Source organism: Daldinia vernicosa (genome assembly GCF_022497035.1).
Source record: "Daldinia vernicosa strain CBS 139.73 unplaced genomic scaffold F5Y00scaffold_2, whole genome shotgun sequence".
Classification (NCBI taxonomy): Eukaryota; Fungi; Ascomycota; class Sordariomycetes; order Xylariales; family Hypoxylaceae; genus Daldinia; species Daldinia vernicosa.
The window spans coordinates 68,165-79,938 of NW_025953918.1; the positions used below are offsets into that span (position 1 = coordinate 68,165).

At 43.9% G+C, this 11,774-nt stretch overlaps 2 protein-coding genes across 2 annotated transcripts; one reads left to right on the forward strand and one right to left on the reverse strand.

Moving 5' to 3' along the window:
* Positions 1-5,788: 5,788 nt before the first annotated feature.
* Positions 5,789-9,381, forward strand: F5Y00DRAFT_223272 (endothelin-converting enzyme 1). Its single transcript, XM_048005847.1, has 7 exons — positions 5,789-6,222; positions 6,653-6,714; positions 6,868-6,895; positions 6,952-7,142; positions 7,283-7,825; positions 7,881-8,162; positions 8,219-9,381. The coding sequence occupies exons 1-7, from the start codon at positions 5,997-5,999 to the stop codon at positions 9,266-9,268; spliced, it is 2,382 nt and encodes a 793-aa protein (XP_047869600.1). The 5' UTR covers positions 5,789-5,996; the 3' UTR covers positions 9,269-9,381.
* A 226-nt stretch (positions 9,382-9,607) lies between these two features.
* Positions 9,608-11,009, reverse strand: F5Y00DRAFT_223273 (eukaryotic cytochrome b561-domain-containing protein). The gene is made up of 2 exons (XM_048005848.1): positions 10,788-11,009; positions 9,608-10,573 (listed from the first exon to the last, which is right to left on the reverse strand). The coding sequence occupies exons 1-2, from the start codon at positions 10,926-10,928 to the stop codon at positions 9,974-9,976; spliced, it is 741 nt and encodes a 246-aa protein (XP_047869601.1). The 5' UTR covers positions 10,929-11,009; the 3' UTR covers positions 9,608-9,973.
* Between the last annotated feature and the right edge of the window lie 765 nt (positions 11,010-11,774).

The following is an 11,774-nucleotide window of genomic DNA, read 5'->3' on the forward strand; positions in this document are numbered from 1 at the left end:
CCCAATCAAGACAGACGACGCTACGAAAAGTACCCTCGAAAAGTACCCTTAGCAGTACCCTTAACTAACAGTAGTGTACTTAGTACCCTTAATAGTACCCTTAACAGGGTTACGGCGCAATGGTAATCTGTTTCCCCGCCCAGCCGAGGGAGCCAATTCTTCCAACTCTCGCATGCCTTGGATCTTCAATTCTTCATTTACAGCCCACAGCCCCGAACCCTGAAAAAGAAAATACACAATCCCATTTAACCACTTGACAACGGCACCCACTGTTACCTCTCAGCTGTGCAGTTTGACTGGCCCTCCATCCTCTCATGTGACCTCGCCTCGTCACAAATTTGCGAGCTGCCAGGTTGCGTTGTCAAATAGCTCCGAGCGAGGTAGCGGATATTAAAAAAAATTACTATTTCTTTTTTTATTTATAAACCCGCACGCGTGAGGGAGATGGTTGAAGGTTCCCTACTTGCGATACGAAGTGAAGTACGGATTAATTTGATGATATATCTGTTATCACAAATAGGTACAAACCAACGTGACCTCGACATACTACGTATCAACGCATTATTGTGTCATTGAAGGGTCAGTAATTCGTCCCTTTGTCGATAAGAAATAATGAGCGGTCAAGCGCGAGTACATATATAAAAAAAGTCACATCCATACACTACGTTAGGTAAATAGGGGGTGGGGGGTTGGAGTCTTGAACGGACGAATGCTTTCATGATCTTCCCGGCCCTAGCCCTCGTTGACCCAACCTTCTAGTTATAGTAGATGCAACTATTAATAACTACTATGTACGCACGTAGCCATGCAGGTAGTTCTGCTAGGTAGTCTTTTTTAAGAGGCGAGGCAAAAGAAGAGGGGGTGGTAGATTTTGATAGTCCTGTCACTCGAGTATGTATTCTGGTATTGAGACTTTCCCATCCTTTCAAATGAAGTGTTCAATCGACTTGATACGGTAAAGCTGGAAAGGGAAAAAAGGGACATAGCGAGCTTATTCTCCAAATGGCAGATGCAATGCAGGTCGGTAGGAAAGTACATGAGTACCTAGACCTGCCTACTTGGAGTAGTACGAACATGAGCCAAGTGCGTCATTGCATTGTGTACGTCATCTCACTTGCATGGAATTTTATAATTTGTTGCACGGATGTTAGCTGCCGGATGAGCTTGTCCGTCGGGAATGTTGTTGCTAAACATTTACATTTACCGTACATTTAAATGTTGAAGGTTCTTTTTTTGGTTACTAGCACTACGTACCACCAAGCTGTCGTTCCAATACATAACGATTAAAATGGTCGTGCTGCCGATCCCGATGGAGTAGGGTGCTCGAAATCGCAAATTTCCTAACCCAGATTTTGAGATTCCAGGATTCTACATACGTATCCGTGCCGTAATGCAGGGCAAATCGGATGGAGTGGTAGAATGATAAAATAACGATAGTTTAGAATAATAAGATGTTTCTCAAAATACTTCGTAAAAGTTATGCTATGCTAGTAATGATAACACCGTATTCTTTAATTGCACCATCGCAAAAAATTGCTTTACTCCCGTAGTAGTTCGGTTGTAAAACTTCATATGTATGCAGCTTACTGTATGGTCGGTCTATCGTCTGTACTGTCTGTATGGTTTTTGGAGAATTCGGCCCTCGTCTCAAACCCTCCAACTGTTTCATACCTTCGACGCACACAAGCTCGTTATACCTTGTTAGGTATACACATCCACAGTAAGGCATAACCCCGTCTGTAGAAAGTGTTTCAAAATGACGAAATATGTCTCAGCTCGCGTGGTATCGCACATAACTCCTTTATCGATGATGCTGTGACCCGAAGCAATTCCTATCGTTATGGCCAATAGAAGAAACCAGGGGCATTGACAGCTTGTCAGCTTGTCCACTTAACTACCTATACAAACTCGGAGTTTGCGTAGTATACCAATAATCCGTTCCGGAGATTAAAGGTCTTCTCGTTTTCTACGTATCGTCGTACATGCTAACGGACCAAGATGGATTAATGAATAAACCATTGTCTCAACCTCTCATACAGAGAACCCCGCGCAACCAGCATGGAAATCATGACGCTCACAAACAAGATATTCGGCCTTGGAATTTAATTTGGAGAAAAGAAATTCTTGATTAAAACCACTTCAACGTCTCTAACACCTCCAAAATATGGCATCGTGCGGGAATCATTACATGACCTGGCCAAGATATGATCACGATAAAAATATGACAGAAAATATGAGAATCGATATTAGTAATAGTCTCTATCAGGGGCGTTTGTACGGCCCTCGAAACGAAGAGAATATTGTGGCTTAAGTAATATATCCTGGAGTAATCCGTACCTAATGTATGTAAATATGGATAATGGCTCTTAGCACGAATTAACCTAGTGTACTCCCTCGCGGAAAACTTGCCGGCCGAGTTTTTTCTCGCTTGCGCCCCGGCAGTCTTTTTCTTCGACTTACAGCTGAGAATAGCGTCTGCCCAAGGCCCACAGCTATTCTCTCTCTCTGCATCCCAACCACCTGGGACAATCAGGTCATTATCCACTTACCCGCCTATGGAGCATTAAAATAGGCTTTTCTTCTACACGGACAATACTCAAAGCGGTTTAGAGAAGCTCCCTAGGGCTGCTGCTACGCTTGTCCTTCGCGTGACCATCAGCTTCCCACGATCTGCTTCGTCGATATTCGATCAAATCGTAGGCTAATAGAAAGATGGTATGGCGTGAATTCTCATCGTTAAGCTTTTTAACCTAGACGTGGCACACACGATCTACGTTGTCTCACGCCGGTCTCTCGGGGGGGTTACTGAGAAATTCCACACCGATCGTCTCCCCGTGATATATAGATAGGGAGATCAAAACCAACGGGAATACCTGAGCTTTTATTCGCTCCTACCTATTCCGATCCGCACTCGTCCTTCCGAGATAGTTAGACTGCATGTGCAGCGCATGTGGAGGCCGAAAGCCATCACCAACGTCGCACGACATATCATTATGATTGAGTGGCTTACCCCTTATCGGTTGAGATCGTACTCCTGAGCTGTAGCTTCGAGTGTCGCTACATATCCAATACGTTACAAGCCAATATCATGACTAGGCAACGAAGTATGTCTGACAATATACATATCGGTGGTCTTGGAGGCAATACTCAGCCCCCCAACGGATTAAGAATGGCTTCCCTCGTGGTCTAGCAAGACTATTCATAGGGTAATGAAGTAGCCTACTCCTCGCAGGCCCTTCTAGGCAAGCCATTGACGTACTTATGTGAGTTTTCTACTTCTACTGCTCTCTATGAGGGAAATTTCGTCCGCTGTAGTCGCGGGGCTGTATCAACCAGCCAGCCAGCCAGTCAGTAAGGGTTCTACATTGATACCCTCCTATCCCCTCCCCGTGGGATATCAGCAGCGATACGCTATGAATCCTCTACACCATGGCTGAAGGCTTATGAAGTAGGGTTGCCTCGACATTGAAGGATTGTAGGAGAGTGGACTGATGAAAACATGCCAACTCTTGTCAGGTGTCCCCCCAACGTCAAAATAGTTCCGACAAAACATCAATACACGACATATATTGGCCGCAGGTCGCTTATGTATGTATGGTCGGCGTATTCACCGCAAGTACGCTGTCTCAATCCAACTATACAAGGCTACGAGCATCGACGGCGTGCAGAAGGCTATACAAGGATAACGAGTCTATATCTCCTAGGGCTTAAGAGCTGTGGTGCTATCGTCCCTGAGCAAGGCTGCCAGTCTTTAATTGAAGCGGACAGGTCTCCGGTGACAAGGGAGAAGCTTCAACAATGCAGTGTTTGTTTTAACCTGCCAGGGATGCGGAGTGACATCCCAGGCGTGGGTTAACGGGTTCGGGGGACGTATTCACCAGGCTCGTATTTTTCTTGGATTACCTACGCAAATTCTACGTGATCATGTAGCATCGTCATGGTACGGAAAGGATGAGAAGGTGATGTACAAGGGTTGGAGTATGAACCCGTAGAACCCAAAAATAGATATAGATATAAGTACACGTTTGAATAGATTTCACTAAACCGGGCTGTTCCGTCATCCAACCCATTCAAGACCCAACTCCTATCTTTACGTATCTCTTCAGTCATATACACGGGGCTTAATGTTTTTATTCCTCACACTAACGGTAGGGGTAACAGAGAAATGTCCAGTAGGCTATTGAATTCTCAGCACAAGAGAATTCCAATCGGAAGTAAGTCCCAAAAGAAGCCAACTACCCTACCGAGCGATAAGTTTCGAGAGACTGTGTAGCAGTACGAGTATGTGGTGTATACCATTTCCCAGGAAGAATATCCATGAGGCTCAATACACATTATCTATGGTGCAAGCCCTGGGCCTTAAAATTTTATCTAGTGTAAGCCTATGCGGATGTGGTTTCTGGTCTTATGATATTAACGCTTGTACAACAACACTGGCAACGTTACAGTTATGAAACATGTGCGTTTATCTAAGAAAGGTGGTGGTCTTATGGAAAGTCATACCTGTAACGAGATATCCAAGTCATACCCCGTTCTTTATAGTACTACAGTTGAATCAATCAGGCAATCGAGATCTTAGCGTGAAAGGAAGTCGTGTAGGATATACTTAGAACACCCTCCCGTTCTGAAACAAGGTCGCTCTCGTGGTGGTCTGAGAGTTCGTACGCGCGTTAGTTTAGTTAAGTGAATACGGATGCATGGGTCCTAATGAAAGGGCAACATTTTCAACTCTGAAGCGCTTAAAGGCCTCGTCAATAAGTCTTTAAGCGAGTTCGGTTGAGAATGCGTCATCAAGCCATACAATTTAACTTACGGTTGGGATTGCTATGGCAATGAGGCTTAAGTACATAGGTACCTCTTTATATTAAGTCTCAATGCATGCATGCATATACTTGCCTCTTTACCTATATTAACAAGTAGTTAGGTAGTCCTGGAACGAGCCAATTAACTAACACATGGATAAGCCTCTCTTCTAAAATGAAAGGTGAAGTCTAGTCTTTAGCGTCATATTTAATATTTACTATAAACTAATATTCCTATAGTTGATGACTTGAAATTTTGATATAATTGAATACCTCCTAAGATAGATACTTGCAGCGCCATTTGCTAGCTAGAGGTATCTACGTTCAGTGACATATTGAACGCAAACATATTATAACTTAATCGTAATCTTAAAATCGAGTGTTCTTAAGTCTCGATGGCGCACGTGAATATGTTTCAGTGGTTCTTTGAAGTAGACAACTCTATCCGTTGTTGATTAGCTACTCGATGTTTTCTCCAAGACCCACGGCTTAAGTAGTTACCTAAGCATTTACCATGTGTTGATTCAATCGGCAAACTAAAGTCTGAAGTGTTACGTAACACACATTTGACAAATTCGTCTTACCTGTCTAGAGAGAAACATAATATTAAAGTGAAGGTTAAGTGGTAAGTGCCCAGCAATAGCCGTTTCGTAGTAGCTATTGGGAACAGCTTAAGACCAAATGATGATGAAAGAAGCCTCGCGAATTCGGTAGAGAGACATCGTTCGTTCCTGTCAGCCCATCAGCTAGCTCCACTAGCCCCTTTCTGGAAGTCTGGGCAGGCATACCAGGATAAGCTTCCGCGTGCTACATAACTATTAGTAACGCCCTTAAACCAATCAGAACCTAGCATACACGATAAATAAAGTAGCTACCCCAGAAATTAGGTGCTCCATATCCTATTCGGGCTTAGTTTACGGGGTGTTCTGCTACCTACTCCGTCGACAAGCCGCCATTGTAGATTTCAACTTGTCTTTCCCGTTTACCACCTACCACCCAAACGCCCAGCTCGTCTGAACGTCACCTCATCATCTCATACGTATTTGTATTGATTACTATTTGTAACGACTTCATAACTACGGATATGTGCAACCCGCTATTATCTAGGTAGCTAAGCTGTAGGAGGATTATTCCACGAAGATCGAATTTAATACTCTCATAAGAGCTCGAATCCATCGTCATCAATCAACAACCATGGCTGACCAAAGTCAGCGTCCAAATGGCGAACGGACAGAACGGACACCCCTGCTTGATGCAACTAATAACCGTGTCGACGAGAGCAATAGGGATGCGACTACGCAAGAAGATCTCGCCCTTCTTAATAATCTGGCTAGAACCTGGAGGCGCCGCCGCTGGGTATCGCTGGTTGTGAGCGCCTTTCTCATCGTCGCTTTCATCGTAATATTAATTTTATCTGGCCGTAAGTGCTTTCCCCGAGATAATACCGCCATTTCCTTCTTGAGTCTATTAGATGTTGGAGTTGCTAGTTTTCATGATGTTGGCCCTTTTGCGTAAATACACTACTCATTTAAAAGTATCACTGAGCTCAAACTCTGTGTTATGTTACCATGTTTCTTATCCCGTCGACTAGATGCTGGGAGTCTTTGGCTAGGTATATGGACCAGACGGATGTCGTACCCCGACGCAATCTGTGGACTGGAAGGAAAGAAAAATTACATTCATCCGTGAATTCTTCCTCCCCACTTGATCACATTCGACTCGAGCCTGCAACCTCACATCTGCAATTTTGCCATAAACTCATCTCTCACTCCTTCACCAAAACTTTAACTTTCTATCTTTGATATACTTCCTTGCATCTACTCGGAAGTCATCTTCTAACATTATTATAGTCCTGTCACGTGCCCGACGGAAGCCTAGCATGAATTCTTCGTCCTTATGTCTGTCACCGGCTGTATGTAGCACTTCGAGTTCCCTTATCCCCTATGGCTTTTCTTGAAAGTAGGGCACTATAACCGAGCTCGTTGAGGAGTAATTTTACTCGAAAGCAGCCTAAAACCCCAACAATTTGAAAAATGGAAGTTGTTAACTTATATATCTACCGTAGTGTATTCACGCAGCGTCCGAGATCCTCTGTTAGTCAATTCCCGTAATCCCTAATCTACTAAGCAGGAGCTTATCGTAATAATAGATAATCTATCTCCGGATTATAAGACAATCGATCCATGCACGAACTTTGACACTCTTGTCTGTGATGGATTTATCAACCGTCATGACATTCCGCAGGACAAGTCCTCTTATTCAACAGGGACTATCATGTCTGAAAATGGTCAAACTACCCTTAGACATATCCTAGAGTCTCCTTATCCAACCACTTCAAAGGTAAGCGCGTATTCACTTTGATTTGACGTTCGACTTCAACCTCTCAGCCCTATAATATACATAGGAGGATGTATTGAAATATGGTCATACTATCCTGATCCTCAAGTCTCGGTTATAATTTGCTAATCTATACTTTATAGCACTCTTCGTTTTCGCCGCAGAATCTCGTCAAGGTTGCTGCTTCTACCGACGAAGAGAATTTCCGTATGATACAGGACGCTTACAACTCATGCTTAGACGAAGCAACTCTTCAGAAAGTAGGCGTTAAGCCCCTTGTCGACTTAATTAACCAAGTCATCACGTCTTTCCCTGTTGACGATGCTTATGGGAGCGATTCGCGACTTGAAGAGGCCGACTATCCTGCTCTTAGTGATACTATTCTACTCCTAGAAAAATTAGGGGTGTCTTCCTTTGTGGGCCTTACTGCTGGCGCTGATGACAAGAACCCTGATGTGGTAATTGTCCAAGCATACCCAGCAGGGTTAACTTTGCCTTCGCCAGAATACTATCAGGATAATGACACCGTGAGCAAGTATGAAACCATGCTAGGAGACGTTTTCACTAGCCTCCTTCCGAACACGTCTTCAAAATCATCAGCTAAAGAACTTGCTCAATCTGTCGTCGAACTCGAGAAGAAGATTGCGGCGGCAACGCCTCCTCCCGAGGATCAATCAGATGTCACTGTGAGTAAAATTACTCATCTAATAAAAGGTTCGCGGGCAGAGCTGACCAGTTTAGAAATACTATAACATCGTCAAGGTTGCTGATACCGGTAAGATCGGTCCAGCAATCGGGCTAGACTCTATCGTCAAGGCCTTAGCTCCCCAGAACTACACAGCGGATACAATGCTATTAGCATTCCCGGAGTTCCTAGGCAATGTCTCAGACATCCTCTCTAAAACTTCCAAGTCCACCGTGCAAAGCTATCTAGTTTGGCAACTAGTGAACCAATATTCTTCTTACGTCGAAGGACCAGAAGTTCAGCCGATTGTTCGCTTTTCCAACACTCTATCCGGAAGGGTACGTATCTATCTATTGCCTATACTCAAGGGTAGGAAATGTTTAACAGTTTTTAGGATCCCGACACTAAGACTGAGCGATGGAAGACTTGTGTCGGTTATGTTGATTCTACACTGGGTTGGATATTAAGTCGATTTTATATTGAGGCGACCTTCTCGGACAAAGCAAAGGAATTTGGTGACCAGATCATACTTGATATCAAGAAGCAATTTATTTCGAAGCTAAATGATCTCAGTTGGATGGATGACTCGGTCAAAAAATTAGCCGTCAACAAGGTGAACAACATCGACCAGAAGATTGGTTTCCCAACGACCTCCCCGAACATAACAAATCCGGAGGCATTGCAAGCTTACTACAGGGGCTTAAAAATTTCCGATTCCTTCTTCAACAACACTTTATCGAGCAATGCCCAAGAAACTAACAGGACTTGGTCGGCTCTTGGAAAGCCAGTTGACCACGGCGAGTGGGGTATGCAAGCCGACATTGTGAACGCCTACTACAACCCGGTAGGAAACGAAATCGTCTTCCCGGCCGGTATCATGCAGTTCCCCGTCTTCCAGTTGGAGCTACCAAGCTACGTATCTTACGGTGCTTTTGCATCGGTTGCCGGCCACGAGCTTTCCCATGCGTTCGACAACTCGGGCCGACACTACGACGAGCATGGAAACTTCACCGACTGGTGGACAAACAACACGGTACAGGAATTCGACAAGCGCGCCAACTGCTTCGTGGACCAGTACAGCAACTTCACCGTCCAGGGCAACAATGGCGAGCCCCTACACGTCAACGGAAGACTTACTCTAGGAGAAAACATTGCCGACGCAGGCGGTGTCTCGGCAGCTTTCGCGGCGTGGAAGAGCCGGACGGAGACATCACCCGACCAGAATCTCCCCGGGCTGAACTTCTTCACGCAAGACCAACTTTTCTTTGTCTTCTACGCCAACTGGTGGTGCGGTAAGAACCGCAAGGAAGAAGCCATCCGACGCATCTACACAGACCCGCACTCGCCGACATTTGCGCGCGTGTTAGGGACGACGGCTAACTCGAAGGCATTCAGGGAAGCCTTTAAGTGCCCGGTGAAGGACCCTACGTGTGAGTTATGGTGATCGGGAGGAAAGAGTAATGCCTGGTAATAATGTGTGTTGGTTGGTTTAATCAGAAATTGATATATTTTGTATTCAGTAAATTAACATAGGGAATTAAAATGTCATTGCAATAATATTGACTTGTCCGTAATTACTGTCTCGTTTACTTTTACGACGATGGAATGTACGCGGAGATACATGTAATGCGTAAGTTGTTATTCAACATAACATTTGGTTGCACATACCAGTCTTGATAATACTATAAACTTGGTTATAGTCATGCAGAGTTTTTAGAGTAAGCTTTTGCTGATGGATACTGTTAATATAACTTTCATCTCCAAACCCACGAGAAGACCATAATTCGATAGGATGCTGCATCTTTTATTATTACTACCCTAGCCTTCCTGACTCCAACACGAGGCATCCTGCCATGCTAAGCGGCACTTTTACACATCCACCATGAATATAACCGTATACCAAAAATTGCGTAGAACTCCATTAGGATGAACACTCCAGTACCGAACCAACCGAATCGATGATTTGACGCCATAGCCAAACACCGGAGAGAAAGTATAGAAAAGGGATATAAAACCCTATAAAACTACCTAACATGCCTGGCACGAACTGCCAAGGTGTACACTGTAAAATATCATCATTTTGCAATGCGCTACATGCTGTTTGGACAATTGCGTCTTCTCATCGTATCTTCTAAGAGGTAGCATTGCTTTAAAAGCCCAGCTTCTGCTTCTTAATCCGCGGGAAGACGCCAATAACTATCAACAGCGCGATGACGATCGTGGCCCACAGCCTCAGCCCTAGGACGTCCAGGTTGTAGTCAGTCCGCGTCGCGCTGATCACAGTAGCCGCAAGGAACAAGAGCAGGACGTAGCCGCTCGAGCGATGGTACTTCCAGATGCTTTTGGCTTGCGCCTCGCCGCCGTACAGCTTCGGGACAGCGAACATCGTGAACCCAACTAGATACTGGGCCAGCAGCCAGAACGAGGCGATGACGCCCAGGTACGCGTGGACGGAGTGGAAGTGCGGGCCATTGTTTATGAACTTGTTGACTTCGATGCTGATGACGCCGACGGCGAAGGTGACGATGCCTAGGAAGTTTAGCCCGGCGTGGATCTTCTGGCCGACTTGCTTCTGGGCGCCGGTGTGCGTGGGCTGCAGGACGAGGATCGACTGGATGAGCACGAGCAGGCCGACCGATTGCGCGAGAGGGTGCACCGAGAATAGGATCAGCGGCCCGTTGAGGAAGACGGCGGCCCAGACGGAGGCTACGAGGAGGATGCCGCCAGCCTCGGCGATTACGCCGGTGCCTGAGGATTGTATGAGCTTTGGCATCGTAGAAGTAGAATAGAGTAGAATAGTATGTATAGTAGCAGTGGGCACGGTAGGTAGTATTTATTGAGCAACGAATAGTTATAGTTACACTATAACTAAGATATCTTTGTAGAATCGAAGGCGGGGCAAGGACTCGAAGAACATGACATCTATGTTAACAGAAGAGAAGACGAAAAAACGAAACTATACCAATGACGAGGTTTTTGACTACGGGAGCGTTGTCTCTTTGAGAAACATCCCCCGGGTGGCCTAGCAGAGGCTCTTGATCGTCTTGTTGTCCGTTGTCCGAATCCACCGGGGGATGTTGGGGTATTCCCGTCGCCGAGGCCATTCTGGCTATTTTTAAATAAGTGGTAGCCTACCGGGGTATTTTGCGTGCGTATGTAGTGTAGTGTAGTGTAGTGTAGTGTAGGTAGGTAGGTATTAAATGACGGATTGGAAGCGGTGCGTGACGTGGAGAGTTAAAAGCAAGCTGAGAGATTAATACATAAAGCTTAGGATTGGTTTTAACTAGGTAAGAGCCAGACGGAAACTATTAGAAAGAGAAAAAAAAGAAGCTCTGTTTCATACATATGTATCATCTTTTTGATGGGCTGGGAGCTAAGTTCCTAGAAGGATCGAGCTCATCATCGACAACGGACATGACGGGCTGCTGCTGAAGACGAGCTTCGACCAATTAGAGCCCTGCGATTCCCAAGCAGCCGCTGTATTGTAGGGCGGACTACGTATGTATTGTATGTACATGCCTAAGCTAGTGCGGGGGAGTTACACGGATACCTTAGCGCGTGGGGGGGATATTTTAAAATGCTTATAGGGATAATTTTCGTGGTAAAAATATTTAAATAATAAAATTAAAAAAATAAAATAAAATTATTTTTTAAAAATAATAACTATTATTATATTATATATAATATAATTTTTAAATATAAAATTATATAATTATATAAATGATTTTTTTAATTTAATAATGTTATATATAAAAATATTTTAAATAATAAAATAATTTTATATTATATAATTATTTTAAAATAAAAAATTTATTATATAATCATTTTAAAATAAAAGATTATTTTAAAATATAAGTTTATTTTAAAATTATTTTTTAATAAAAAAAAGTTTATATATATAACGAGGTTTTATATAAATAAAATTTTAATTTATTTTATATAATTAATTA

Coding starts and splice junctions, on each gene's coding strand:
- F5Y00DRAFT_223273 (XM_048005848.1), bottom strand. CDS start 10,928: ATGGCCTCGGCGACGGGAATACCCCAACATCCCCCGGTGGATTCGGAC. Junction 10,574..10,787: donor TAGTCAAAAACCTCGTCATT/GGTATAGTTTCG, acceptor ATACAATCCTCA/GGCACCGGCGTAATCGCCGA.
- F5Y00DRAFT_223272 (XM_048005847.1), top strand. CDS start 5,997: ATGGCTGACCAAAGTCAGCGTCCAAATGGCGAACGGACAGAACGGACA. Junction 6,223..6,652: donor AATATTAATTTTATCTGGCC/GTAAGTGCTTTC, acceptor ACATTATTATAG/TCCTGTCACGTGCCCGACGG. Junction 6,715..6,867: donor CCTTATGTCTGTCACCGGCT/GTATGTAGCACT, acceptor TATCTACCGTAG/TGTATTCACGCAGCGTCCGA.